Source organism: Brassica rapa, chromosome A06, assembly GCF_000309985.2.
Source record: "Brassica rapa cultivar Chiifu-401-42 chromosome A06, CAAS_Brap_v3.01, whole genome shotgun sequence".
Lineage (NCBI taxonomy): Eukaryota > Viridiplantae > Streptophyta > Magnoliopsida > Brassicales > Brassicaceae > Brassica > Brassica rapa.
The window spans coordinates 28,592,663-28,618,181 of NC_024800.2; the positions used below are offsets into that span (position 1 = coordinate 28,592,663).

The window sequence follows — 25,519 nt, forward strand, 5'->3', positions numbered from 1 at the left end:
TAATGGGAAGACAAAATGGCTTGCCTTAGGGCTTTACATATGTTCTATGCCCACGTTATCTGGCTCGTCCGTGTGAGCGGGAGTTACAATACATTTCATTGTGCTGAAATAATTGTTGACATTGATCTCAATGATATGGATTTTGACCCTAGTAGTTAGGGATGTTAACGTAGGGTAAAATAACCCAGCCCAGCCCAACCCACAAATAACCCAACCCAGTTTATACCCAACCCGCAAAAATCCATAAACATCAATTTTGAAATCCAGACCCAGAAAATAACCCAATATGGTATAGGTTTACCCATGGGTACCCAAAGTATTATCTTATTTATTCTAAAAAAATCATGTAAAATATTAATATCATTAATGTGAGCTTTAATATATAAACAAGATTTTGCAATTTTATAGAAAAACTTGTTTTAACGTAAAAACTCGTTTACGATTTTGGCGGAAAAACCCGTTTTCGATTTTAGCGGAAAAAACTCGGTTTTGCGATTTCAACAGAAAATTTCGATTTTCCAGTTTTGGCGAGAAAACTCGATTTTTCGGTTTCGGCGGGAAAACTCAGTTTTTCGGTTTCGGCGGGAAAAATCGGTTTTTCGGTTTCGGCGGGAAAATTGGGTTTTGCGGTTTCGGCAAAAAAACTTGCTTGCGGTTTTGGAGAGAAAACTCGGTTTTTCTGTTTATGCGGGAAAACTCGGCTTTTTGGTTTCGGCGAGAAAACATGATTTTTCGATTTCGGCGGAAAATTGATTTTTGCGGTTTTGGCGGGAAAATTGGGGTTTGCGGTTTTGGCGAGAAAATTGGGATTTGCGGTTTTGGCGAAAATTTCGGTTTTGCGGTTTGGCGGGAAAACTCGGTTTTACGATTTCGGCGGGAAAACTCGATTTTTCGGTTTTCAGTCGGAAAACTCGGTTTTGCGGTTTTGGCGGAAAACTTGGTTTTGCAATTTTGACGGAATACTCAGTTTTGCGGTTTTGCGGTTTTGACGGAAACACTCAGTTTTGCGGTTTTGACGGGAAAACTTGGTTTTATGGTTTTGGCGGGAAAACTCGGTTATGCGATTTCGGCAGAAAAACTCGATTTTCGGTTTTGGCGGAAAAACTCATATTTTGGTTTCTGTGAGATAATTTATTTTTACGGTTTTGACGGAAAATTCATTTTTTGATTTTGACGGAAAAAAACGTTTTTGCAAATTTTATATAATTTAATTAAAATGGTGAAAATATAATAATAAAACTGAAAACTCATGGGTACACCATTACCCTTTTGTATTTACCCAACATAAATATGGGTTTTAAAATTAATACCCATGGTCGACCCAATAAATCTTAGACGGGTAAAAACCCAACCCATTATTAGTGGGTTTGGGTAAACCCATGGGTAGTTACCCATGTTAACATCCCTACTAGTAGTTAGCCCCCAATTCATTAGACTCATGTGTGATTCTAGCGAGGTAATGATAGTTGTTTAAGAGGAGCAACAGCGTATGTACTGCTTTCGAGATCGATGCGTGGAACCTGTCTTGAGATTTTTATCGGATAGTCTCTCGGACGTTTTCATATATATCTCCTTATCTCGTCAAGAGCTGAAGTCCTTTGACCGTAGCCACGACCTGCTTGTCTAGGCGGAAGTTGGCTGGATGGTCACTAGTGTGGTGATCCATTCTTCTTCTATAAATATGAAACTAAAATTTCAGTTTTCACTAAATCACATTTTCAAGAAATGTCCTTGATAGATTTCTCTTCAACAAAACTGAAAGTTGTAGAAAATGTATACTTTTCACGGCCCAGTGGAGACCCAAATCCAAAACTGGAATAGTCTCAAAACCTACGGGTGGCTAATTCATCTCCTCACAAGAGAACTAAGCCCTAGCTAGCCCACGTGTGCAATCTCTCAACCATTCCTCACCTCAGAATTTTAATTTCATTTTGTTTACTTAAAAAATACAGAATAAACCGAAACCAAACCAAATCAAATAAGACCACACTTTTGTAGGAAAAAACTGAAAAAAGAAAAGAAATCTTTCTCTTGGACGTCTCTCTTCTACAATCTCCTCACGATTCTACTTCTGCGTTATCCCCAAAAATTCGCAAGCTTTCGCTTCAACACAAAATGGGTCCAATCGTCATCACCCAGCTAGCCACAGGTCTTAGCGTCTTAGCCGGCGCGGTTTTAGTCAAATCGGTTCTTGACCAAAAGCCTATGGCCGGTGGTCCGTTCCCTCGTTGTCCGACCTGCAACGGTACAGGACGAGTCACGTGCTTCTGCACTCGATGGTCTGATGGAGATGTTGGGTGTCGTAGGTGTTCCGGTTCGGGTCGTGCGGCTTGTAGCAATTGCGGTGGTACTGGAACCGGTACACCTTTACCGGTTCGGATCACGGTTCAGCCACCGAATCGCCCTTTCTGATTCCACATATTTGTATATTTTCTTCTGCTCTCTCTCTCTATCTGTATCGTAAGTTGATTGTATGTACTTTTGTTTCACAGAAAGAGAAAATAGGAATTACTTGAATCCGGATTCTTATCTGTTCATATGTATTAAAAAACATAGTAAAGATTTAAAAACTTAATTTCTTTGATTTGTATGATTATTATGCTTACGAACTATCACTTTGCATTTTTTCTGTTCTTATACAAACTAAAATAATCAAAGCTAATAGCCTATTATAAACTAGTTTTTTTTTTTTTGAAGTTCTTGATCGTTAGTTAAAATGTTTGAATGCTATGTTAAGAAAGCAAAACTGCTTCACTTTGTCTTCATCTACTTAATAGAGTGCGCAAGTTCATACAAACATTAGAATAAACTTTCCAAAGCCTACATAACTAGCAGGAATTCACAACTACATGCGATCTGTTACATCTCAGTTGTACTTGTTAATGGAGGATGATTACTTGCAACTCTGGAAGGAAGCATGTGCGTCAAACTTTATATTAGAGTTGGGCAATCGGCAGGAACCAAAGCAAACTGAGCGGACCAACGGAAATTTTTGGTTTTCAGTTAATATCCAGTTGAAATCGGTCGGCGTCTTTAAAATTTATGGAAGTCTTGCTTTGGTTTGAAATCTAAAAACCGATTGGTTTGGTACATAGCAACTAAATGAACAGAATATATTGTTTTTTTTTTTTGAAACACGAACGGAATATATTGGTTAAACTAACAAAACCTGAATGAACCAAGATAAATAAAAAAGAACGAATTTTAAACACTTGATTTTGGGTTTTACGGAAATGAACTAAAATAGAGTTTAAAAAAAAAAAGAAAAAAAAGAAATGAACTAAAATAAAATTTGTAGTTTTGAAGTCAAATGCAAAAGTAATTTGTAATTTCTTTAAAAGCAAATTATTTGTCTAATTCTCTTTATGAATTTAAGTTATTCACAAAAATACTATTTTCTCTCGTTTTATTCTTAAATCTCAATTTTTTTTTCAAAATTTATAAGCTTATCGAAATTACTCAAAATTTAAAATCTGTATAAATTTTTTTTTCATTTTCCCGCGCTGTTAATACCAGATAAAGCGCGTAAACGAAAATAAAATCCCCACATTTGGAGATATCTACAAAACCCTAAACAAACTTTATAGTCAATTCTCTAAAAAAAAAAAAAAAGAGAAAATCAATTACATGGCGGAAGAAGAAGAGACGACGACACGACCGGAGTTTCCAATCACAAGAGTGAAGAAGATAATGAAAGTGGACAATGACATCAACAAAATCAACTCGGAAGCTCTTCACCTCGTCACTTACTCCACCGAGCTCTTCCTCCGCTTCCTCGCCGATAAATCTTCCCTAGTTGCGGCGGAGAAGAAGCGAAAAACGGTTACCCTCGATCACCTGAGAATCGCCGTGAAGAGACACCAGCCCACGAGGGATTTTCTCCTCGACTCGCTCCCTCTCCCTTCCGCTCAGCCCGTCCGAGTCACCAAAACGGCGTCGGAGAAGAATCCGCCGCCTGTTGGGACCCGTCGCATCGACGCTTTCTTCAGTAAAGGCAAGGCGAAAGTTGATTCCCCTTAAAAACCCAAACTTCTTCTTTGCTCCATGTTTATGAGTTTTTGTTATGTTAAAAGTAGTTAATGTTATGTTTCAATCTTCTCTAGTCTCTTGTTATGCCTATCTTTACCAAAGTAGAACAGTGTGTGTGTGTGTCTGATTGGTGAAGTTAAACAAAAGGAACAAATGTCTTATAAGAGTATACTTGTGGTCAAAGTTTTTCACAAGCAGCTTTAAAAGCATTGTTCCATGGCTCTATAACCAATAGCATAGAGAATCACTTGTACGTATGAGTATGACCCAACCTTTATTTTTCCTGAAACTTTCCTCAACATCAGATTGCATAAACCAAATTGATATGGTTATGTACAGACCTTGGAACATCATTTCCCACATGCTTAACAAACTAATATCAGTCCACAAACCGTGGCTCTAGCTGCACACACTCGCTAAGAATGATCTCTGAGTCATTTCCTTCGCAAGCACGATCATACAACCTAGCAAGACGATGAGCTGGAGCATGAATCTTGCTCATGAAGGCTACTATTCTCAGCAGACCACAGAGTAAACCAGCTGCTTCCTTCAGCTCATCTTCAGGCGTCTCTGTTTTAGACTCTTAACCTGTTGCTTATTTGGTGTTTAGAATCCGCTGATAGATAGCACAGTTTGTACCAAATTAGACTAGACTATGTTGTGCTATGCAATAACAAGCGGTAAGATCTTATACTAACAAAATCCCTGTCACATTACCAAACGAGATAAGACTTTTTGCTGTCTTTCGAATTAAATTCAAAAGGATAAATGGAACAGAAAAAATTTAAAGTCAGAAGTGGTCCTAAGATTAATATATATATAACCAATTGTCCCGTTTCTCAACAATACACTAGATGGTGGTCTTAAGCCGTTCTGACTTTGATAAATTATAAACTGTTGTCGAGTCTTTTTTTTTTTTATGGGTTGGATGCTCTGTCCAATATGTGAATTATGCATTGTCATTCAAGTTTTCAGTTTGTTGATGATGCGCACATCTACAATGTTGGAAATGCAAAACATTCACCAGAGAGTTATGACATTTTAACCTTTTCCTAGCAAATAAACTGAACCTTCTTTCTCTCCCTTGTGACAACGATGAACTAGTTTAGTAGTATTATCGGTTCATCACAGTCCGAATTAATTGCGATTCGAAATTTTCCACGTCTCATGTCATAAGTCTAAAACTAGAGATTCCGTACGCGTCTTCCCTTTTATAATCTTACTGACTAAAGCAAAACAACAAACCGTTTTTATATAAATTTCTGACTAACAAAATTGAGAAAGATGATAATACATTTTCTATTACAAGAGCATATTGCTTGGGTGTCTTGTTTTTTATGAGTCGCCCTATCATGCTCAAGTTTCAAGAGAGACCAGAAATAGCAAATGTCCAAACTTCTATATAAAATATAGGAAAAGACTAAAAATAGACCTTTAAACAAAACACATGAAATCTATCATAAAGATATTCTCTGAGCAACTGTTGATGTGTTGTCATTTTTTCTCCATCTCCAGAAGGAAGCTGGGGAGATGGGAAGAAAAATATGGTGGTTGTTCCTAAACAACGAGATAAGACACATCAAATCTTTTACGCGGTACGAAGTTAAAGATGAAGAAGCTGCATTGATCTTCCCAAAAGATCCTCCATGGTTCAAGGTATGGATGGTTCCTGTGATGATGCTTTTTATTTTCTTTATCGTTGTTGTTATATTAATTTGTCGACGTTGTCAAAATTGTCGCCGTGGCGAAAATTCTCCCAGCATCCATCCTATCTCCCAGAACACCTAGCTAATTTGTTTAGATTTCTTCTTTCTGTCATATGTAAATTGTCCATGGTGCAATATAAATTCTACAGCTTCACCATATATTTCTGAGCAAATTGATCTAATGAAAAATATAAAAGCAGTATTCAACAAAATAAGACTAAACGATGCGGAAAGAGAACAGTAAAAATGGAATAAATAACAAAAATGTAAGTGGAAAAAAATTAATTTCATTTACATTGGAGCAGTGCAGAATAAATAGTAATAAAACATTCTTACATTGTATATCCATATCTCAAATACATACAACAAACAAATAGACCAATTAAGAATTGCAAATACCCCATTTACTGTTTTTAAGAAAACTTGTTAGGCTGTTAATTTCGGAAAATGTTAGATCCGTAATAAGGATTTACAAGATTTTAAACTAAAGCATCTAGATGAACTCATATTCTTTCAGATTTTAATATGGCTTTCTAAATAAACAAGATTTACATATATTTTCTAAGATATAATTAGATTTTCAAAATTGTATATTAAACAATATCAAATTTGTATTCAATAATATATAATTGCAAAAAATATTAAAATCATTGGTTAGATTATACACGAGTATTGTTGTTGGATTTGAAATCTAGGTACATTCATCTTAAAATGAGTGTTTGATATTTCTACTCTCGTTATAGCAGATTCCATTATATAAGATAATTTTTATTATGAGAAAAGTGTTGTCCACCTCTAATCCACCACATATCTATACAGCCGACCATTTTAGTGGATCTTGGAGATTTATAGGTCACTTCTGTCATTTTATAATAATAACCTAACGATTTGTTATGTGCCTAAACAGAGATTTGAGTATCTAGAAAAAATAGCTTTGTGTTGCATTGCATTTGATTGTCGTAGCATATTTGATTTATGAAAGCACGGTAGCCTAATGATCAAGGTTTAAAGGTTTTTATACCGGGTTTGAATTTCAGTTTCCAAATGATACAAGTTTTTGCAGATTTTGAATGCAAAGCTTATAGGACAAATCCAAAATAATACTTGCAGAGTAGTTCGTTGTTCGGTGGTTATTGGGTGTGGAAATAATCTGTCCATAAAAGACGTAATATACATGCAAAACATCGTGCATGGAAGCATTGTTCGAAAAATTGTTCATCTATATTGCATATATTTCAGATAGTTGATTGATGTCATATGTAATATATTAAAAATTATATGATGATGTGTTTGACATTTGACCTGTGTTAAAAAAAAAAACATATTTGATTTATGATATTTCAATTGTCCGGCAGTGTTACAATATTTTGAATTCGGCTCATATGCAACACGATTCAACCATATTTCGTAATAAAGCATTATTGCTTATTTCTAAGCATATAATGTGTTTATAGTGGTTGTTAGTGTCTAAAGTGGGTGTATAGTCAGATGTTGAAAATTTTGTATTAGAATGAGTTGCGTATACGTCCAAAAAATACCGGCAAACACATGGAGAGATGTCCACCATATGTTTGTTTGATATCTGACTATGAATCCCATTCGGCCACACTAACTTTTGATCTTTATATATACATATTCCTTTGTCAATGCGAATTAGACTTCAGTATAAGTTCGTACTGAACAAGATAAGGAGAAAACGAGAATGAAAGTGGACACAGACAGTGTTTTAGTGCCCTTGAGTGTGTTCATAGCAGTGGGATATCATGTCTTCCTCTGGAACACCTTCAAGCACAATCCTTCCCGTACTTCTCTTGGCATCGATTCCTCCAAACGCAAATCTTGGTTCCGTGACATCAAAGAGGTTATCTCTTGTTTACCGAGTTGTTATGTTAACAAAACCGTTTGTATTATTTTATTTACGTTTCAAAAAATCAAAGTTTTATACTGGTAGAAAAATATCAAAGTGCTACGCCTATATTTTTTTCTGTACATTTACAAAAGACAGTTAAAATATTAGAACTTGTTAAAGATAAGGCAAAAATGATTGCATTTTTACAATTAAAACAATCTTGATCTCATCAAGTTTAACTCAGTTTTTAGAAGAGTAACTCGTTTTCTCCAACTTTCTTGATTAGGTAGGTTTGTTTCGTGATAGCTTCACGAGTTTCTCCCTCTCGTATCCCTCGTAGTCTTATTGTTAAGACATTATTTGTTTAAATAATTTTTCTCAACTTATTGATCATATATATAACGAAAATGCAGGGTGACGATAAAACAGGGATGCTGGCAGTGCAAAGCTTGAGGAACAAAAAAATGGTTACAATTCTCACTGCTTCAGTCTCCATTCTTATTTTGCTTTCTCTAGCTGCCGTTACTAACAACGCGTTCAAAGCGAGCCACCTCTTCACAACTGCGGACGACATTGTTTTTGGCTCCAAAAATCCTACAATCTTCGTCCTGAAGTATGCATCTACCTCTCTGCTTCTTGCAGTGAGCTTTTTCTTCAGCTCACTTGCCGTGAGTTACTTGATGGATGCCAATTTCCTCATAAACGCGATTGCTAAAAAGCATGAAGGAGACTGCGATTATGAATTGACGGGGACTGGATCGTTTAGGGAGTATACAAGATTAGTGTTGGAGAGAGGGTTTTTTATGGCTATGATTGGGAATAGAGTTATGTGCGTTTCTGTACCGCTATTGCTATGGATGTTTGGGCCGTTACCAGTGTTTGTGTCTTCACTAGGCCTTGTTTGGGTATTGTACCAGATTGATTTTCCGGCAGTCGCCAAAATTTCCGTTTGTAAATGATAAATTGGAAAAAAAATCGTACTGGTTGATTATTGTTTACATTCAAAATAACAATGGATGGAAACAACAAAGAGTTTAAAACCATTCAAACGATGTTCGTCTGTGCATTTGTACCCTGAGTTAGAATGTTGACTAGTTCAAAAGAACTTTTACACCCTTTCTTAATGTATGTTAAATTTATTCAATCCATATAAACACATTTATACAATAGCTATATCATTGTTTGAATAGGGATAAAAAGTAGTTTTTAACTACTTTAAGAAGATTGTCTCATCTAGTTGCAAACTAAACTCCCATAGCTTTGTTGTATTTTCTGTTATGAACAAACACAAATCAAACTTGAAAAAATCAAATAACTCAAAAGCAAAAAAACGATTGAAGCAAACACTCGTTTAGGGTTTGTATATTATTACGTGAATGAATATTGATTATTTTAATGGTTATTATTTGGTTAATTTCATTTTTTTGTACGAATTTCTATTTTTGCTTTTAAAAGTATTTTTGAAACTTTTGAAATTTTAAAAGGAGTAAACTAAAAATGATGAGAAATTGTTTGAAATGCTATAGACTACTATTTTTAAAACACATTCGTTTACAAATACTATAACATTTGAGTTTAAGATTTAATGATTATTGTTTAGGATTTAGTATTTAGGAGGTGGATTTGGGTTTATAAAAATTTATAAGTGTTTTGTAAATTATTCTTAAACATTATATATAATTTAGGAGAGTTATTTTTATTTCATCACAGATTGAAGTTATTTATGAAAACAGGTATATTTTAAAGGTAAAAGAGTCGTATCAAATATATGATAATACGAAAAAAATTCAGAAATGATTTAACATATTATGACTGTGGTTTTTAAATTATATGTGAACATTTTAGTGGTTTATATCCTTAACTAATACTCTCCCCGTTCCAAAAATATAGACTTTTTAGTATTTTCACACATATTAAGAAAACACATTAAACTACCATAGTAAATGTATTGTTTTCTGTAATTTTTAATTTTTAATAATTTTTAACCAATAGTTATTTAATAAAATAAATTAATTTTTTTGAAGTTTACAGTTTTTCATAGAAAATACAAAAATACATCTTTGTGAAACAAACTTTTTTTCTAAAAAGTCTATCATTAAGAACGGAGGGAATATGATTTTCCGTGCTATGCACAAACATTATTTATATAAACTAAATTATTTACAATGAAAGATGTTTTAAATTAAAAAATAGAAGTTTGCTGATTATATCTTACGAAAGTCTAAGAAAAAAATAAAATATTAATCTATTTTCCAAAACAAAACAAAAATACATTACGTATGAAAAAAAATTGAAGGAAAGAATATATTTTATATTGCTTAAGTATAATTATAGTTCCAACTTTAGTTTTTGTAGATAATTGACATTAGTCTTTTGCTTCTCCTACTTTTTTTTGTACCTTTTACATTTCTTGATTTTCATTGTTATAACATTTTTCTTCTAAAAAAGCCACAAATTTGGTAACACTATATACATAAATAATAATAAAAATGTTTTTGATTCGTAATGCTTTAGTATATAAGAGATTTTTATATGTTAAAAATATATTTTTCCTTATCTCTGTTTAAGAGCGTTTGAATTAATAGAAGAAGTTTTTCAAAAAAAAAATGTTAAAGATTATATAAAAAGCAAACAATATTGTTTTTGTTCGAATCATATGTCAACTCTCAACGAATCAGGATTAGAGTTGAGAGCCGACTTGTGTGTCTTTATCTCATCACGAAACGTGCCAAAATTGTATTCCACTCATTGCATACCAAATTTCTAAATTAGTATTTTACTCATACACTGTACTTTCGTTAACTGCAACTTACACAACTTGCTATCGTATCAATTTGGCCACCCACTCTCACTCATTTTAACAACACTTTCTCACCTCTTCCTTCTCACGCAACTTCCTCTACAAAACTCTTTAAAGATCCTCTCTACACTCAACCTTCTATTAAGACATCTCTCTACACACTCGTTTCTTTTAGTTATCTCTCTGCTGTCTATAAAAGTCTTTAGTTCTTCTGCTAACTATGGCGCTTGAAGCTCTAAATTCACCGAGGATAGCTTCTCCAGTCCCGACTCTGTTCGAGGAGCACTGGACCAAAGGTAAGCGGTCCAAAAGATCCAGATCTGATCATCTCCACCGTCTCAGTGAGGAAGAGTACCTCGCTTTCTGCCTCATGCTTCTTGCTCGCGACGGCGACCGCCATCACGTGGAGGAGGAAAAGACCGTTTACAAGTGCGGCGTTTGTGACAAGGTGTTTCTCTCTTACCAAGCTCTCGGCGGTCACAAGGCGAGTCACCGGAATCTGTCCAGCGGTGGAGATGTTAAGCCGACGACACCGTCCGCCGTGAAGTCTCACGTTTGCTCGATATGTCATAAATCATTCGCCACCGGTCAAGCTCTTGGCGGCCACAAGCGGTGCCACTATGATGGAAGTAGTAGCGTTGTTTCGAATTATGAAGGTGTGGGGTCTACTAGCCACGTCAGCCGTGGATTGGACCTTAACATCACCCCCATAAATGAATTCTCGCCGGACGATGAAGTGATGAGCCCCTTGCCGTCGAAGAAGCTCCGCCTCAAGTAAGGAAGGCCTATTGGATTCTTATGTATATACCAAATTTACAACTTCACAGATTCAAATTTTTTTTATAATATAGTTTTTGTTGATTCTTTTACCCAAACATATACTTGTAAGTTCTAAAGGGCCTGCCACTTTTCATATAAACTTAAAACAATATTAAATCTATAAAAAGAAAAATAGCAATAGAAATAATAAAAAAAAGATCAAACATTTACAATCTGGTTTCTTGTGGTTAAAGAGAGTTTGACATCTCTATTTGAATGAGATGATCGAGCTCCTTACGTACACTTGGTTTTGTTCAGTAACTTTGACAGCTTAGAGGTGTAGTTGCATAGCCTGTGTCTCCAAACTGCATTTCTTTACCTGCAGATTCGAAGAAAAGGATCACCAAAATCTCTTAACTTTGATAACGGTTCATATTAGCGGGACTGAAATTGATGCTGTCACCTGTAGAGCAGAGATTGTGTTTAGGAGTTCTCTGGAAACGTCAAGCATCTCTTGCTCCTTGATATTCACACGAGCAAGGTCTGCTGCCAAGCAACTTATTTTCCCTACCTGAGAAAAATGGCTCTCAGTTTTTAGTATAAAAATACGCGGACAAAACCCAATAAATGTCAAATACATTCCTCTACTCACTCCTTGCTAAAATAAACGAAAACAAAATGGGTCACCTTTGGCAGCAACATGCATATGGAAGAAGCCATTGCCTGCATAACATCAACTGCTGAAGAAATGGCATCTTTAACACTTTGTCCATTTACCTGCATATGATAGAGTCAGTCAATCAGCACGCATCCATCACATACACTTTTAATATAGTATTTAGGAAAAAAATGCGTTTAATTTGAGTAGAAAAGCCAAACCTTTGCCACGCAATCAACAGGTAGACAAAGCGTGCTGCCTTTCAACCCTTCTGCAGCTCCTACTAAAGAACTCACATAATCCCTCTCTACAACAAGCCACTCTTCTAGATTTTCCATCTTCGCACATTAAAAAAAAGGAGACATAAGCTTCTTGTCAGTTTCAAGAAACTTCAAAGAGGTCCCAAAAGAAACAAGAAAATAGAAACAATTAAGGCGGATTAACTTACCTGCCTATTGAGAATAAATCTCAATTTCAAATTCAGCTGAAGGCGCTGAGTTTTGATTCTTTTCGCTCTGACGGAATCATACAGCTTAGAGATGCTTATCCATGAGTTGTACAATCTTTTCTGCAATAATATTAATCCAACAATTATTATGCTAACCTATGATCAACTTTTCAAAAGGATTTGCCAACCTCTGTTGTCATCTTCTGTGCAGAGAAAACAGGACTTGCTCGTGCATTAGCAAATCGCCACTGCAGCAGCCTATTATGCAAGAGCTTTAACAAGTGAGGATCATCTGCAACACCACCATTCTCTCTGCTCTTCTCTTTCTTTCTCACTCTGAGTGGGCTCACCATCCTCCCTGAAGGACTAATCCCTCTGGAAGGGGTTAGTCCTCTGGCGATGCTGGCTCCCCTAGGACTCGAAGCAGTTGGAGTCATACCAAACATCCAAGGTCGAGTAATCTGCTCACGCTTTGGAATCATCGTGGTGGAAACTACTTTGGAAGGCAATGCAAGACTATCCACAGAGATCTTCCGAGGGATCATGGAATTGGATGAATTATGCAGAGCTCTAGCTACGCTATTGCAAGATCCTTTTGGTTTCTTCAACGTTTCCGTGAAGTCTACGCTTCTACTGAGACAGTTAGGTTGGAGAGACGACCTAGGCCATTGATCAGAGCAGTGGCGGACCCAGGAATATTTTTTACCTGGGTCATGGCTCAAATTCATTCATACATTAAGCCCAAATAAAGTAAATAATGATTTTATATCAAAAGAAAAAAAAGACTATAATGTGTACAACCTGAAGTTTGAACTCGTGAATGAGGGTTCATTGGGTTCAATCTGTAACCAACTGAGCCAGTATCCAATACTAAAGTAGGCTTACAAATTAAAAATCTATTTTTAACCTGTGTCAATTGCAACCCCATTCTTCTATGTAGGTCCGCCTCTGGATCAGAGAGCTTCGACTTCGGCGGTGGAACAGTAGATATCAGTAGGATAGATAATCCACACTAGGAACTAACCGCTAGTTCTAAGTATGGTGAATGCTAGCCTAGAAGGAGATTGTAGATGAGAATAATCACTTCGAAGGTACTAGATTCTTGAGAGAGATAACACAGAGGGTTTTAAGGATTTTGGAAATGATATTATTTCTGATAACGTTCTTCTGCTACTGCAGGGGTACAAATACTAAATGACAAAGAGCAGCTAACGGTCTAACAATGACTTGTCTCAACAGCTGAAAAGTTAAAGTAAAAACTAAAACAGAAATGAGATAAGCATGTTGCTTGGATATTCCTTTGTGATAAGGATGTCATGGATGACTAATCCTATGACAATACTCCCTCCTTCAGATCAACCTTGTCCTCAAGGATTAAAAAGAGGATACTTGGCGGTAAAGTCTTTGTAGAACTCCCAAGTGGCCGTTGCAGGTGATTCTCCTTTCCACTGAACCAGAATCCTTGTGACTGCGGTGTTACGTCGCTTAACAGTCTCTGTCTGCAGGATAGCCTCTGGTTCTTTTGAATTGCCAAGGTCCAGCCAGTACTGAGGGATTTCAGGGTCAGCGGTGGGTGGAGTTGGGCAGAGCTTGAGCTGACTGACATGGAAAGTGTCGTGTATTGCAGCCTCAGGTGGAAGTGAGAGCTTGTAAGCAACCGAACCCACACGGTCAATGACACGAAAAGGTCCATAGAAGCGAGGAGAGAGCTTATGTGGAACCTTTCTGTTCTTCAATGTGTTTTGGCGGTACGGTTGAAGCTTGAGATACACATAGTCACCTATCAGGAACTCTCGAGGAGAGCGATGCGCATCAGCGTACTGCTTCATTCTGTTCTGAGCACGGAGAAGGTGGAACTTCAACATACTGATCACTTCTTCACGTTTCTGTAAGCTGCGGTCTATGATAGGGGAGGAGCTTTCGCCGGGGAGATAGGGGAGGTGTAGAGGTGGGGGTTGGCCGTAGATTATCTCGTAGGGAGTTGATCGTATAGCGGAGTGGAAAGTGGTGTTGTACCACCATTCAGCAAGGCTAAGCCACTTGCTCCATGAAGAGGGTGTCTCAGCGGTCATGCAGCGAAGGTAGGTTTCCAGAGTCTTGTTTGTTACCTCAGTCTGGCCGTCTGTTTGAGGGTGATAAGCTGTGGAGCGTTTGAGATCAACACCATGTACTCTGAAAAGCTCTTTCCAAATCTCACTCATGAATGTTGGGTCGCGATCACTGACTACATCCTTAGGCATCCCGTGGAGCTTAAAGATGTTGTCCAAGTATGCCTGAGCCACTGTTAGAGCAGTGTAAGGGTGGGATAGAGCAATGAAATGAGCGTTCTTGCTGAGCCTGTCAACGACTACCAGGATACAGTGCTTGCCATAAGAGGGTGGGAGTCCCTCGATGAAGTCAAGACTGATAGATTCCCATACTCCTGCTGGGATAGGGAGAGGCTGTAGGAGGCCCGGACTAGCCGCTAAGTCATATTTATTCTTTTGGCAGACAGAGCAGTTGCGGACGTAGTTCTGAACCTCAGCGTTCATCTTTGGCCAGTAAAACAGAGATTTGATGCGGTTCAAAGTTGCATCACGACCAGAGTGACCTCCAACGGCGGAATCATGAAGCCATTTGAAGATATGCATCTTGATGGTATGATCATTTCCCACTACTAGCTTCCCTTTTCTTCGTAACTCATTGTTGCAGAACGTGAACTGAGGGTGGGATGATTTGTCCCTCTGTAGGTCTGAGATTATCTTCTGGAGATGTGAGTCAGTTTCCCAGAGGAGCTTCAGAGAGTCGTAAAACCCAGTGTGAGCCTGAGAAAGGTTCATAGATAGCAGCTCAGAACCAGAGACTCGAGATAGAGCGTCAGCCACGACGTTTTCTTTCCCTTGTTTGTAGCGTATTTCGAAGCTATAACCCATCAGCTTCGATATCCACATATGTTGAAAGGGTGTTGTGATCTTCTGCTCCATAAGGTATTTGAGACTGCGTTGATCAGTGTTGATGATGAACGGTCTGTGAGCGAGATAAGCATGCCAAGACTGGACCGCATGGACAACAGCCAACAATTCTTTCTCGTAGACTGATAGGTTCTGATGTTTCGGACCCAAGGAGCGACTGATGAAGCAGATAGGGTGGGAGTTTTGCATTAAAACTGCACCAATACCCGTGTTGGAAGCATCTGTTTCCACCGTGAAAGTCTGATCAAAGTCAGGGAGGGCAAGCACTGGAGTAGAGCCTAGCGCTTTCTTCAGGTGGAGGAAGGATTCAGCTGCCAGTGAAGACCAGAGGAAATTTTCCTTCTTCAAGAGGTGGCTGAGAGGTTTTGCCACAGAGCTATAACCTTTGATGAAGCGTCTGTAGTAGTTTGCCAGTCCCAAGAAACTCCGTAGTTGCTTCTGTGTCGTAGGGACTGGCCATTTACTGATCACTTCGATCTTTTTAGGATCGGTACTGATACCCTCTGCTGAGATGAAGTGGCCGAGGTATTCGATCCTTGTAGCTCCAAAAGTGCATTTGGAGAGCTTGAGGTATAGCTGTTGATTCTTTAGGAGCTTGAAGACTTCAGAGAGATGCTCCAGGTGTTCTTTCCAAGTCTTGCTGTAAACGAGGATATCGTCGAAGAAGACTAGGACAAACTTGCGGGAGACGTCTTGAAAGACATGGTTCATGAGGCTTTGAAATGTGCAAGGAGCATTTGTCAAGCCGAAAGGCATGACAAGGTATTCAAAGTGCCCGTTGTGGGTTTTGAAGGCTGTCTTGTAGACGTCTGCTTCAGACATTCGAAGTTGATGAAAGCCGGCGCGCAGATCAAGCTTCGTGAAGTACTTAGCTCCACCAAGTTCGTCCAGGAGGTCATCAAGCAGAGGAATAGGATACTTGTCTTTTATTGTCTGCTTGTTGAGGCCTCTGTAGTCCACGCAAAGTCTCCAGGTACCGTCTTTCTTCTTGACTAGTACTATAGGAGAAGCGTAGGGGCTAGAGCTATGCTGAATGATTCCTTGAGTCATCATCTCTTTGATCATCACGTCAATATTGTCCTTTTGCAGGGAAGAGTACCAGTAAGGTCTCAAGTTCAACGGGTTGGAGCCTGCAAGGAGAGGAATTTGGTGATCAAAGCCTTCGCGAAAAGGTGGGAGAGATGATGGTTCCTCGAAGATGTCGGAGAAGGAATCAAGGAGATACAGCAGGTCAGGGTCGTCAGCGTTGGCTGTCGCGGTTGCTGAGATGTGGGAAAAGAGTGACTCAGGGGTGAAGTTATCATCCTCAGTGTTCTCAGTAGTCACTTCTCGAATCTGTATCAGAGCGATCTGCGGCTCTTGCAACATCAGTTTGTTCAAGGTGGAACCTTTGATGAGCTTGCCACCCGTCTTGACAACACCACGTAGTACATGCTTAGTACCCAACAAGGAGAATTCCATTCTTAAGTTGAGGAAGTCCCAAAGAATGGGTCCGAGGGTGCAGAGCCATTGAACTCCCAACACAAAGTCACAGCAGTCGAAAGGGACTGTGCGGATCTCAGTAGTGAAGGTTGATCCTTGAACCGACCATGTGAAATCAGAGCACTTGTATTTCGTGATGAGAGTTCCACCTGTAGCGGCTTTGACTGACATAGGTTTTGTTGACTCAAGCTTGCAACCAATATGGTTAGCAATGTTGATGTCAACAAAGTTGTGAGTGCTCCCCGGGTCGACCAGAATGTGGAGCTTTGTCTTGCCATAGTAGCCTATCAACCTCATGCAGTTGTAGGATGTAGAGCCGTCTAAGGCGTTGATAGATATGACAGGTGTGTCGTCGGTTTGCGCAACAGTTTGGTCAGGGGTTGCCACAACGTCATCTTGCTCACTCTCTGAGGAGCTGTCATCATCCTCACATTCCATGACGAAGATTTGGGACCGTTTGTGCTTAAGCTGATGACCTGGTGTGAAAGTTTCATCGCAAAACATACAAAGGCCTTTGGATCTCCTGTCTTGCATCTCTTGGTAAGAGTATTTGCGAGGAGGTTTATCTGAGGCGTTACGGGGAATGAAACCGGTTTTGGTGGTCGTTGAGGCATCAGTGTTTTGTAGCAGGGGTGTGGAGTTGGGTGGTTTAGAGTAGCGTTGGTAAGGGGAAGGTGTGAAGGGGGCTTTTTGTGGTTTAGTGGGTGCGTGGGAAAGGGAGGATTCATGTAAAGCAGCGATCTTAGCAGCACCAGAGATGGTAGTGACCTCAAACTGTCGTGTGTGAAGTGACAGGTGAGGGTTCATGTTAGCTAAGAAGATGCTAAGGGCGTGGGCCTCAGGTAGGACAAGGCGCATCCAAGCTGTCTCAAACTTGTCGCGGTAGTCAACAACGAAATCAGACCCTTGTTTTAGTGCGACGAGCTCAGCTAGGGGGTCGTCAAACAACTCGCAGAAACGAGCAGAGATGGCGATAATGTAGTCAGTCCAAGAAGGAAACAAGCCAAACCTAGTGGTCATGTAGTTGGTGTGCCACTGGGTTGCTTTCCCTTTGAGATGCATCGCAGCCAGGCGAACTTTGAGTTCCTGCGGTGTGCCATCAATGTCGAAGAACTGCTCGCATTTAGAAAGCCAGTCGCGGAGTTCGGTGCCGTCAAACGCCGGAAAGGAGATCTTTGAGAGGCGAGAGGTTAAGCCACCGTAGTTTTGTCGAGGAGGGTGTGGAAATGGGTCAGGGGGATCTGGGAGGTGGTGGGAGCTGTGGGTGAAAGGTGTTGGTGGTGGGTTTTGGTCGAGGTTGTTGGGGATGGGTGTCGGAGGGTGAGAAGGGCCAGGGTCCATCGGGGCTTTTCCGGTGGCTTGAATGGCGGAGATGTGGTTGAATATCATAGCTTCGAGTCGGTCGAAGCGTGATTCATGGAGTCGGATTGGGTTTTGACTTCAGAGGCTAAGAGGTCATGGAGAGAACGGATCTCGTCGACTTGCTCTGTCAGTGACCGTTCCTGAAGTTGGGTTTCAACCATCGTCGCAGGTCAGAGAATCGATGAAATCTGATACCAATGGAACAGTAGATATCAGTAGGATAGATAATCCACACTAGGAACTAACCGCTAGTTCTAAGTATGGTGAATGCTAGCCTAGAAGGAGATTGTAGATGAGAATAATCACCTCGAAGGTACTAGATTCTTGAGAGAGATAACACAGAGGGTTTTAAGGATTTTGGAAATGATATTATTTCTGATAACGTTCTTCTGCTACTGCAGGGGTACAAATACTAAATGACAAAGAGCAGCTAACGGTCTAACAATGACCTGTCTCAACAGCTGGAAAGTTAAAGTAAAAACTAAAACAGAAATGAGATAAGCATGTTGCTTGGATATTCCTTTGTGATAAGGATGTCATGGATGACTAATCCTATGACAGGCGGCGATGGATATAGCTTTGGTATGTTCTCATTCGCTTGAAACGAGGCGAACAAGCTTCTCCCAGAACTCAACAACATTCTCTCCGCTGCACCACCACCACCTCCTCGTCGATCTAACGTGTCAAGACGTGAGAGTGTCACCGGCTGTCTCCGCCCCGTCGATTGCGGCCGGTTTGTAGCCACAGAAGAAGAGGGAGTCGCCGGTCGATTCGTTCTTGTGACGTTCGGTGATTCACATCTCTTAGCTGTCGAGAAAGGTGATGACTGGAGTAAAGAAGAAGAAGAGGTTGGCTCCAGGTATCGCGAAGCTACATCTCGCCTTTGTGGGGGGGCGATGAGCAACGGCGCTCGGCAATTCCAACGGCGGTGGCCTCGTAGCTTTGCTCTGCTTAGGTCTGGCGTTGAAAGAAGGAGTCATCTCCCACTAAGTTGCATAATGTGAGGAAGATTTGTATAGGGAAGATTTTCTCAACGTGTATATGGAAAGGGAGTGGATTAAGTATAAATCTCCGGCGAGTGTGGAAGGAGATTATTACGCCTGTTTCTGTGAGACGGCATAACTGTCGTCGTCGTCGTCTCCTCCTCCTACCTCGCTTTTTGCCTTCCATTTTTCGACTCTTTCTTTAACTTTTTTTTTTCGTTGAAACTATTTACACTCAATTATGGACACTTGATATTCCAAAAAAAGAGGACCGTTAGACAAAAAGAATCATTTAGTAGAAATAGTTTATTTTCTGTACAAATGTTGTATACAACATATGTATATTTTTTTATAAACACTAGATGATTATATTAAACAAGGCCGGTAGAAACAAGTTCTCCGGAGATAAAGCCCTCACCAAGGAAAGCACATTAAGACAAACTAGATAAAACATACATGGTGATTAAGAGGTTCAAAGCAAAAGTAAGGATAAAAGCAAGCTAAAACGAAGAGGAAGAAAGCTCCAAATCCATAAACACCAAACTCCAGTCGCATCTTTGAAGAAGAACAAGAAACCTCCCATAGTGAAAAAAAGTGGACGAGAGTTGAGATGAGCGGCGCTAGGGCGAATATTGAAGTTAGGGTTTTGGGTTCGGAGGATCAAGACGCGACCATGACCGAGGTGGGGGAGAGGGTGAGACCACCAGGAGAACCGCCAGATGCGGGGGCGTCGTATGCGTCTAAGGTGGTGGGCATGAACGGAGGAGGTATGCCGATACCGGAGAGTTTGCTTGATGATGCGTTCGTGACGGAGAGGCTTCATGTGGAGTTCCCGAATGGAGATGAGGGAGAGCCATCCATTACGATCGAGCCGGAGGTGTTGGAAGCGATGAATGGGATGTGGAAGCAGTGCATGATTGTCAAGGTGCTGGGGAGGAATGTTGCGATTGCTGCCTTGAGCAAGAAGTTACGTGAATTGTGGAGTCCGAAGGGAGCAATGTACGTAATGGATTTACCTCGTCAATTCTTTATGGTTCGTTTCGAGAGGGAGGAGGAGTATTTGGCGGCGTTGTCTGGAGGACCATGGAGGATATTTGGGAGTTATCTCATGGTGAGAGCCTGGTCGCCAGTTTTTGACCCTCTAAGAGATGAAATTGTTACAACTCCCGTTTGGATCAGACTATCAAATATACCAGTGAACTTTTACCACCGATCGATACTCATGGGGATTGCGAAGGGGTTGGGTACGCCGATACGTGTGGATCTTACGACACTGAATTTTGAGAGAGCTCGGTTTGCAAGGATTTGTGTGGAAGTGAATCTTGCAAAACCTCTGAAGGGGACAGTACTAATCAATGGTGAAAGGTATTTTGTCGCGTATGAAGGCCTCTCCGAAATCTGTTCTAAGTGTGGTATCTACGGACACTTGGTTCATGGATGCCCGAAGACAATATCTGAAAGAGTGGCGAACTTAGCATTGACGACGGAGAGAATGGCCACTAAACAGATTGAACAAAGGCAAGAAGATGGGTTTACACAAGTACGGGGTGGGAGGAGAGGAACACAAACATCTCGGGAAGTAAACGCTGGAGTTGGTGAGATTAACGGAGGAGCTCATAGAAGTCCTAGAGAGACCCCAAAACTGAAGGCTGCAGAGAATATTGTGGTGTCGAATAAATATGGGAGCCTGGAGATAGTTACGAATATGGAGGAATCAATTAATGAGGAAGTGGCTGGTGAGGGGAATAAGGAGAATCAAAATACAAATATTCAGCAGAAGCAGGGTAAGGGAACCTTGCTGGAGAAGGAAACATTAATCTTTGGAGGAAAAAAGAGTGAACTAACCATCTCGACAGGGGTGAGGAAGGAGAGATGGGGGGGTCATAATAAGAAGTTGAGCGAAGGAGTAAGAGGAAGGCCTAAGCAGTTACCTAATAGGCCCGTTAGAGGTTTGGTTTTTGGTCCAACGAAGGGGGAGATTAGCCTCTCAGAGTCGGGGAAGAGGTTGCGAGTGGAAAGCTCGGTTGCGGGAAGATCGAATGGTGAGTTCCGAGACAATATGGAGGTTGCCAGAGTTATAGAAAAACCGTTGAGGTTAAGAGATGAGGAGGTGGAGGACCAGATGGAAAGTAATATCAGTGCGACGGACCAGGGAGAGGCTGATGTACAGACGGACTTGCAAGGAGATGGTAGGATTCTGTCTCTTGCATGACAGATTGCCCCGGTAATTCGTGGTTACCTTGAGCTTACAAGAATGATGAATTGTTTATTTTGGAATTGCCGGGGGGCGAATAAACCCAACTTCAGAAGATCTATTCGTTACATTTTAAAGAAATTTGATACGGACTTTCTTGCGCTATTTGAGACCCATGCTGGAGGGAATAGAGCGATGAGAATTTGTCAGAATTTGGGGTTTGATCACTCATATCGTGTTGATGCTATTGGGCAGAGTGGTGGTATTTGGATCTTGTGGAGGGAGCAAGCTGGTGTGATTACGGTGGTGGAAGCGTCAGACCAGTTCGTGCATGCTAAGGTAGTAATTGGGATGGAGGTTATGCATATTGTTGCGGTTTATGCTGCACCTACAGTCAGTCGCAGGAGTGGCCTGTGGGGACAGTTAAAACGGGTGTTGGAAAATATCGATGAGCCAGTGTTGATTGGTGGAGACTTTAATACGATTTTGAGGTTAGATGAGAGAACAGGAGGGAATGGTAGACTCTCACCAGACTCACTGGCTTTTGGGAATTGGATAAATGAGTTAGCTTTGGTGGATATGGGTTTTAAAGGGAACACATTCACATGGAGAAGAGGAAAGGAGTCGCAGAATTTTGTGGCCAAGCGGTTAGATAGGATTCTATGCAACGCTCAGGCGCGTGTAAGATGGCAGGAAGCGGTGGTGTCGCATCTTCCGTTCCTAGCATCGGATCATACACCCATCTATGTGCAGCTGGAACCAGAGAAAAGGGGAGACCCGAGAAGAAGGCCCTTTAGATTTGAGGCTGCGTGGCTTAAGCACGAAGGGTTCAAAGAGCTACTTTCTGCATCTTGGAATGGGGAGTTAAGCACGCCGGCTGCTTTGGAGATCTTGAGAGAGAAGCTAAGGAAGTGGAACAAGGAGATTTTTGGGAATGTTGCGCAACGTAAGGAGACGCTCCTAGGAGAGATCAAGGAGATTCAGGAGAAGTTGGAACAGACACCGAGGACTGATCTATTACTAAGGGAGTCGGTTCTTCAAAAGGAACTTGATATTGTCCTTGAGCAAGAGGAAGTTTTATGGTACCAGAAGTCACGTGAGAAATGGGTGGTACTTGGGGACCGTAATACAAAGTACTATCATACGAGTACAATTGTAAGGCGTAAGAGGAATAAGATTGAGATGTTGAAAGATGAGAATGGCCAATGGATAGATCAACCGGAACAGCTAGAGAAGCTAGCAATAAGTTACTACAAGAGATTGTACTCAACGGAGGACCTGAACCTTGATACGACGAAGCTTCCTCAGCAAGGCTTTGCTGGATTTTCACGGGAAGAAGTGAAGATATTAGAGGAACCGTTCTCTAAAGGGGAGATTAAGGCTTCAACATGTTCTATGGGGAAGTATAAGGCTCCAGGGCCTGATGGGTTTCAGCCTGTATTCTATCAGGAATCTTGGGATGTGGTTGGGACGTCAGTAACCAGATGTGGACTGGAATTCTTTGAGACAGGGGTTCTCACGGAAGGTATGAATGATGCGATGTTGGTTCTTATACCAAAAGTCCTCAAGCCAGAAAGAATTATGCAGTTCAGACCGATTAGCTTGTGTAATGTTCTTTTCAAGATCATAACAAAGACAATGGTTCTGCGACTGAAAAAACTTATGCCGAAGCTCATTAGTCCATCACAGGCTAGCTTTATTCCCGGCCGGTTGAGCTCTGACAACATTGTTATTGTTCAAGAGGCTGTGCATTCAATGAGAAGGAAGAAGGGACGAAGAGGATGGATGCTTCTTAAGCTAGATCTGGAGAAAGCTTATGATCGTATCAGATGGGACTTCCTGGAAGATACTCTGTATGCAGCGAAGTTACCGCTAAATTGGATTAAATGGATCATGGAGTGTGTGACGAATCCTGGGATGAGTTTATTATGGAATGGGGAAAGAACAGAAGCGTTTAAACCTCAACGTGGTCTTAGACAAGGTGACCCCTTGTCACCATACTTATTTGTTTTATGTATGGAGAGATTGTGCCATCAAATCGAATTTGCGGTGGCTAAGAAGGATTGGAAACCAATCAGGTTGTCGAGGGGTGGACCGTGCTTATCACACATATGCTTTGCGGATGACCTGATATTATTTGCAGAGGCCTCAGTTTCGCAAATTCGAGTAATCAGGAAGGTTTTGGAGAGTTTTTGTGAAGCTTCCGGACAGAAAGTGAGTTTGGAAAAATCTGTCATCTTTTTCTCTGAGAATGTGCATAGAGATTTAGCTGCTCTAATCAGTAATGAGAGCGGTATTAAAGGTACTAAAGAGTTGGGAAAATACTTGGGAATGCCAGTGTTGCAGAAGAGAATTAATAAAGAGACCTTTGGTGAAGTGGTGGAGAAAATCTCATCCAGGCTTGCGGGTTGGAAGAGTAAATTTCTGAGTCTGGCGGGAAGAATAACTCTCACCAAATCCGTTATTTCATCAATACCAGTTCACATTATGAGCACCATTGCTTTACCGACATCCACTCTTGACCAACTGGATAAAATTGCTCGATCATTTATATGGGGAAGCAGTGAAGGGAACAGAAAACAACACTTGATCTCTTGGGAGAAGGTGTGCGCACCAAAGAGAGATGGTGGACTTGGGATACGATCAGCAAGGGAAATGAACGTGGCTTTGTTAGGTAAGCTCGGGTGGCGTCTGTTAACCACACAAGACGCTTTATGGACCATGATCCTGCGAAAAAAATACAGAGTAGGTGAATTGTATGACTCGCAATGGATGATAGTTAAAGGTAACTGGTCACCGACTTGGAGGAGCTTGGTGTTGGGGATTAGGGAGGTGGTCGTTCCAGGTACGGGTTGGATTCTGGGAGATGGGCGTCGAGTCCGTTTCTGGAAGGACAAGTGGCTACTGGATCAACCTCTACAGGAGTTAAGTACAGCAGATATACCTGTCGAGCTTCTAGAGGTAACGACCCGAGATCTTTGGCAACAAGGAACGGGGTGGCGAATACGAGAGATGGAGCCGTACTTGACAGCCCAGAACCTCTTAAAACTGGCTTCAATGGTGATTGACGAGGTCACTGGTGCGAAAGATCGGATGACGTGGAGCGGAAGCAAAGATGGTAGATTTTCAGTCAAATCAGCGTATGCTTTCTTGACACGAAATACTGCACCGCGACATAATATGGAGGCTCTGTATAACAGAGTATGGCGAGTTCTAGTCCCGGAACGCACCCGTGTCTTCTTATGGTTGGTCACCCACCAAGTTATCATGACGAACGCGGAACGTAAGCGCCGCCACCTAAGTGATAATAGTGTGTGTCAGCTGTGCAAGAATGGTGAAGAAACAATACTTCATGCTCTGAGAGACTGTCCAGCAGCTGCGGGTCTGTGGGAAAGAATGGTAACACCGGGTAGACGGCAACGTTTCTTTGAACTACCCTTACTTGAATGGATTTATGTAAACCTTGTGAGCGATAAGGGAGTCGGTGGTGACCAATGGCCGACGTTGTTCGCTCTCACGGTGTGGTGGTGTTGGAAATGGCGTTGTGGTTATGTGTTTGGTGAAGTAGGTAAATGTCGAGACAGAGTACAATTTGTTAAGGAGAAGGCTAAAGAAGTTCTGGTAGCGAATAACAAACTGCGGTCTCGAGTGGCTGGTGGAAGAAGAGTGGAGAAACAGATCGTATGGACTAGACCTCGGAGTAGTTGGGTAAAGTTGAACACGGACGGAGCGGCAAGAGGTAATCCAGGACTGTCAGCTGCAGGTGGAGTTGTAAGGGATGAACATGGCTTGTGGAGAGGGGGATTTGCGGTCAACATTGGCATTTGCTCAGCTCCACTGGCGGAATTATGGGGTGTTTACTACGGTTTATGTATTGCATGGGACTGTGGATTTCGACGAGTGGAGGTGGAGGTGGATTCTGAGTGTGTGGTGGGATTTTTTCAGACAGGGATACATGAGTCTCATCCCTTGTCCTTCCTAGTACGTCTGTGCTATGGCTTCATATCAAGAGACTGGATAGTCAAATTTTCGCATGTGTATAGGGAGGCTAATCATCTCGCAGATGGATTAGCTAACTATGCTTTTTCTTTATCGTTTGGTTTGCATTATTTTGATATTGTTCCAGAGCCTGTTGCTCATGTGTTGTTGGACGATTGTAATGGTGTGACTAGGCCTCGGCGAGTTGCCTCTGACTGATGTTTTTTCTTATTTGAATAAATAGTAGGAGACATTGTCTCCTGCCCCCTACCAAAAAAAAAGAAACCTCCCATAGTGAATATGCATAACAAGTGAACCAG

The 25,519-nt window shown here is 40.9% G+C and overlaps 7 protein-coding genes across 8 annotated transcripts; 6 read left to right on the forward strand and 1 right to left on the reverse strand.

The window, feature by feature from the left end:
• The first annotated feature begins 1,963 nt into the window (after positions 1–1,963).
• Positions 1,964–2,596, forward strand: LOC103827982. Its single transcript, XM_009103549.2, has one exon. It carries the CDS (start codon positions 2,116–2,118, stop codon positions 2,410–2,412), a length of 297 nt encoding a protein of 98 aa, XP_009101797.1. The 5' UTR covers positions 1,964–2,115; the 3' UTR covers positions 2,413–2,596.
• Positions 2,597–3,435: 839 nt separating this feature from the next.
• LOC103827983 (nuclear transcription factor Y subunit C-5) lies at positions 3,436–4,238 on the forward strand. Its single transcript, XM_009103550.3, has one exon. The coding sequence runs from the start codon at positions 3,628–3,630 to the stop codon at positions 4,018–4,020; it is 393 nt and encodes a 130-aa protein (XP_009101798.1). The 5' UTR covers positions 3,436–3,627; the 3' UTR covers positions 4,021–4,238.
• Positions 4,239–4,486: 248 nt separating this feature from the next.
• Positions 4,487–5,975, forward strand: LOC117125897. The gene has a single exon (XM_033272786.1). It carries the CDS (start codon positions 5,560–5,562, stop codon positions 5,815–5,817), a length of 258 nt encoding a protein of 85 aa, XP_033128677.1. The 5' UTR covers positions 4,487–5,559; the 3' UTR covers positions 5,818–5,975.
• Positions 5,562–8,644, forward strand: LOC103827985. 2 transcript variants are annotated; one of them, XM_009103553.3, is made up of 3 exons: positions 5,562–5,685; positions 7,393–7,596; positions 7,998–8,644. In XM_009103553.3, exons 2-3 carry the CDS (start codon positions 7,438–7,440, stop codon positions 8,541–8,543), a joined length of 705 nt encoding a protein of 234 aa, XP_009101801.2. In that variant the 5' UTR covers positions 5,562–5,685; positions 7,393–7,437; the 3' UTR covers positions 8,544–8,644. The 2 variants fall into 2 exon arrangements, with proteins under 2 accessions (XP_009101801.2, XP_033128676.1); XM_033272785.1 differs by lacking the exon at positions 5,562–5,685 and having other exon boundaries at positions 7,382–7,596.
• Positions 8,645–10,445: 1,801 nt separating this feature from the next.
• On the forward strand, positions 10,446–11,330 carry LOC103827988 (zinc finger protein AZF3). Its single transcript, XM_009103557.3, has one exon. It carries the CDS (start codon positions 10,605–10,607, stop codon positions 11,160–11,162), a length of 558 nt encoding a protein of 185 aa, XP_009101805.1. The 5' UTR covers positions 10,446–10,604; the 3' UTR covers positions 11,163–11,330.
• LOC103827987 (QWRF motif-containing protein 9) lies at positions 11,273–13,209 on the reverse strand. Its single transcript, XM_033272784.1, has 6 exons — positions 12,438–13,209; positions 12,250–12,369; positions 12,023–12,139; positions 11,831–11,920; positions 11,607–11,714; positions 11,273–11,522 (listed from the first exon to the last, which is right to left on the reverse strand). Exons 1-6 carry the CDS (start codon positions 12,975–12,977, stop codon positions 11,475–11,477), a joined length of 1,023 nt encoding a protein of 340 aa, XP_033128675.1. The 5' UTR covers positions 12,978–13,209; the 3' UTR covers positions 11,273–11,474.
• A 6,408-nt stretch (positions 13,210–19,617) lies between these two features.
• Positions 19,618–21,302, forward strand: LOC103827989. The gene has a single exon (XM_009103558.3). The coding sequence runs from the start codon at positions 19,638–19,640 to the stop codon at positions 21,237–21,239; it is 1,602 nt and encodes a 533-aa protein (XP_009101806.2). The 5' UTR covers positions 19,618–19,637; the 3' UTR covers positions 21,240–21,302.
• Positions 21,303–25,519: the final 4,217 nt, after the last annotated feature.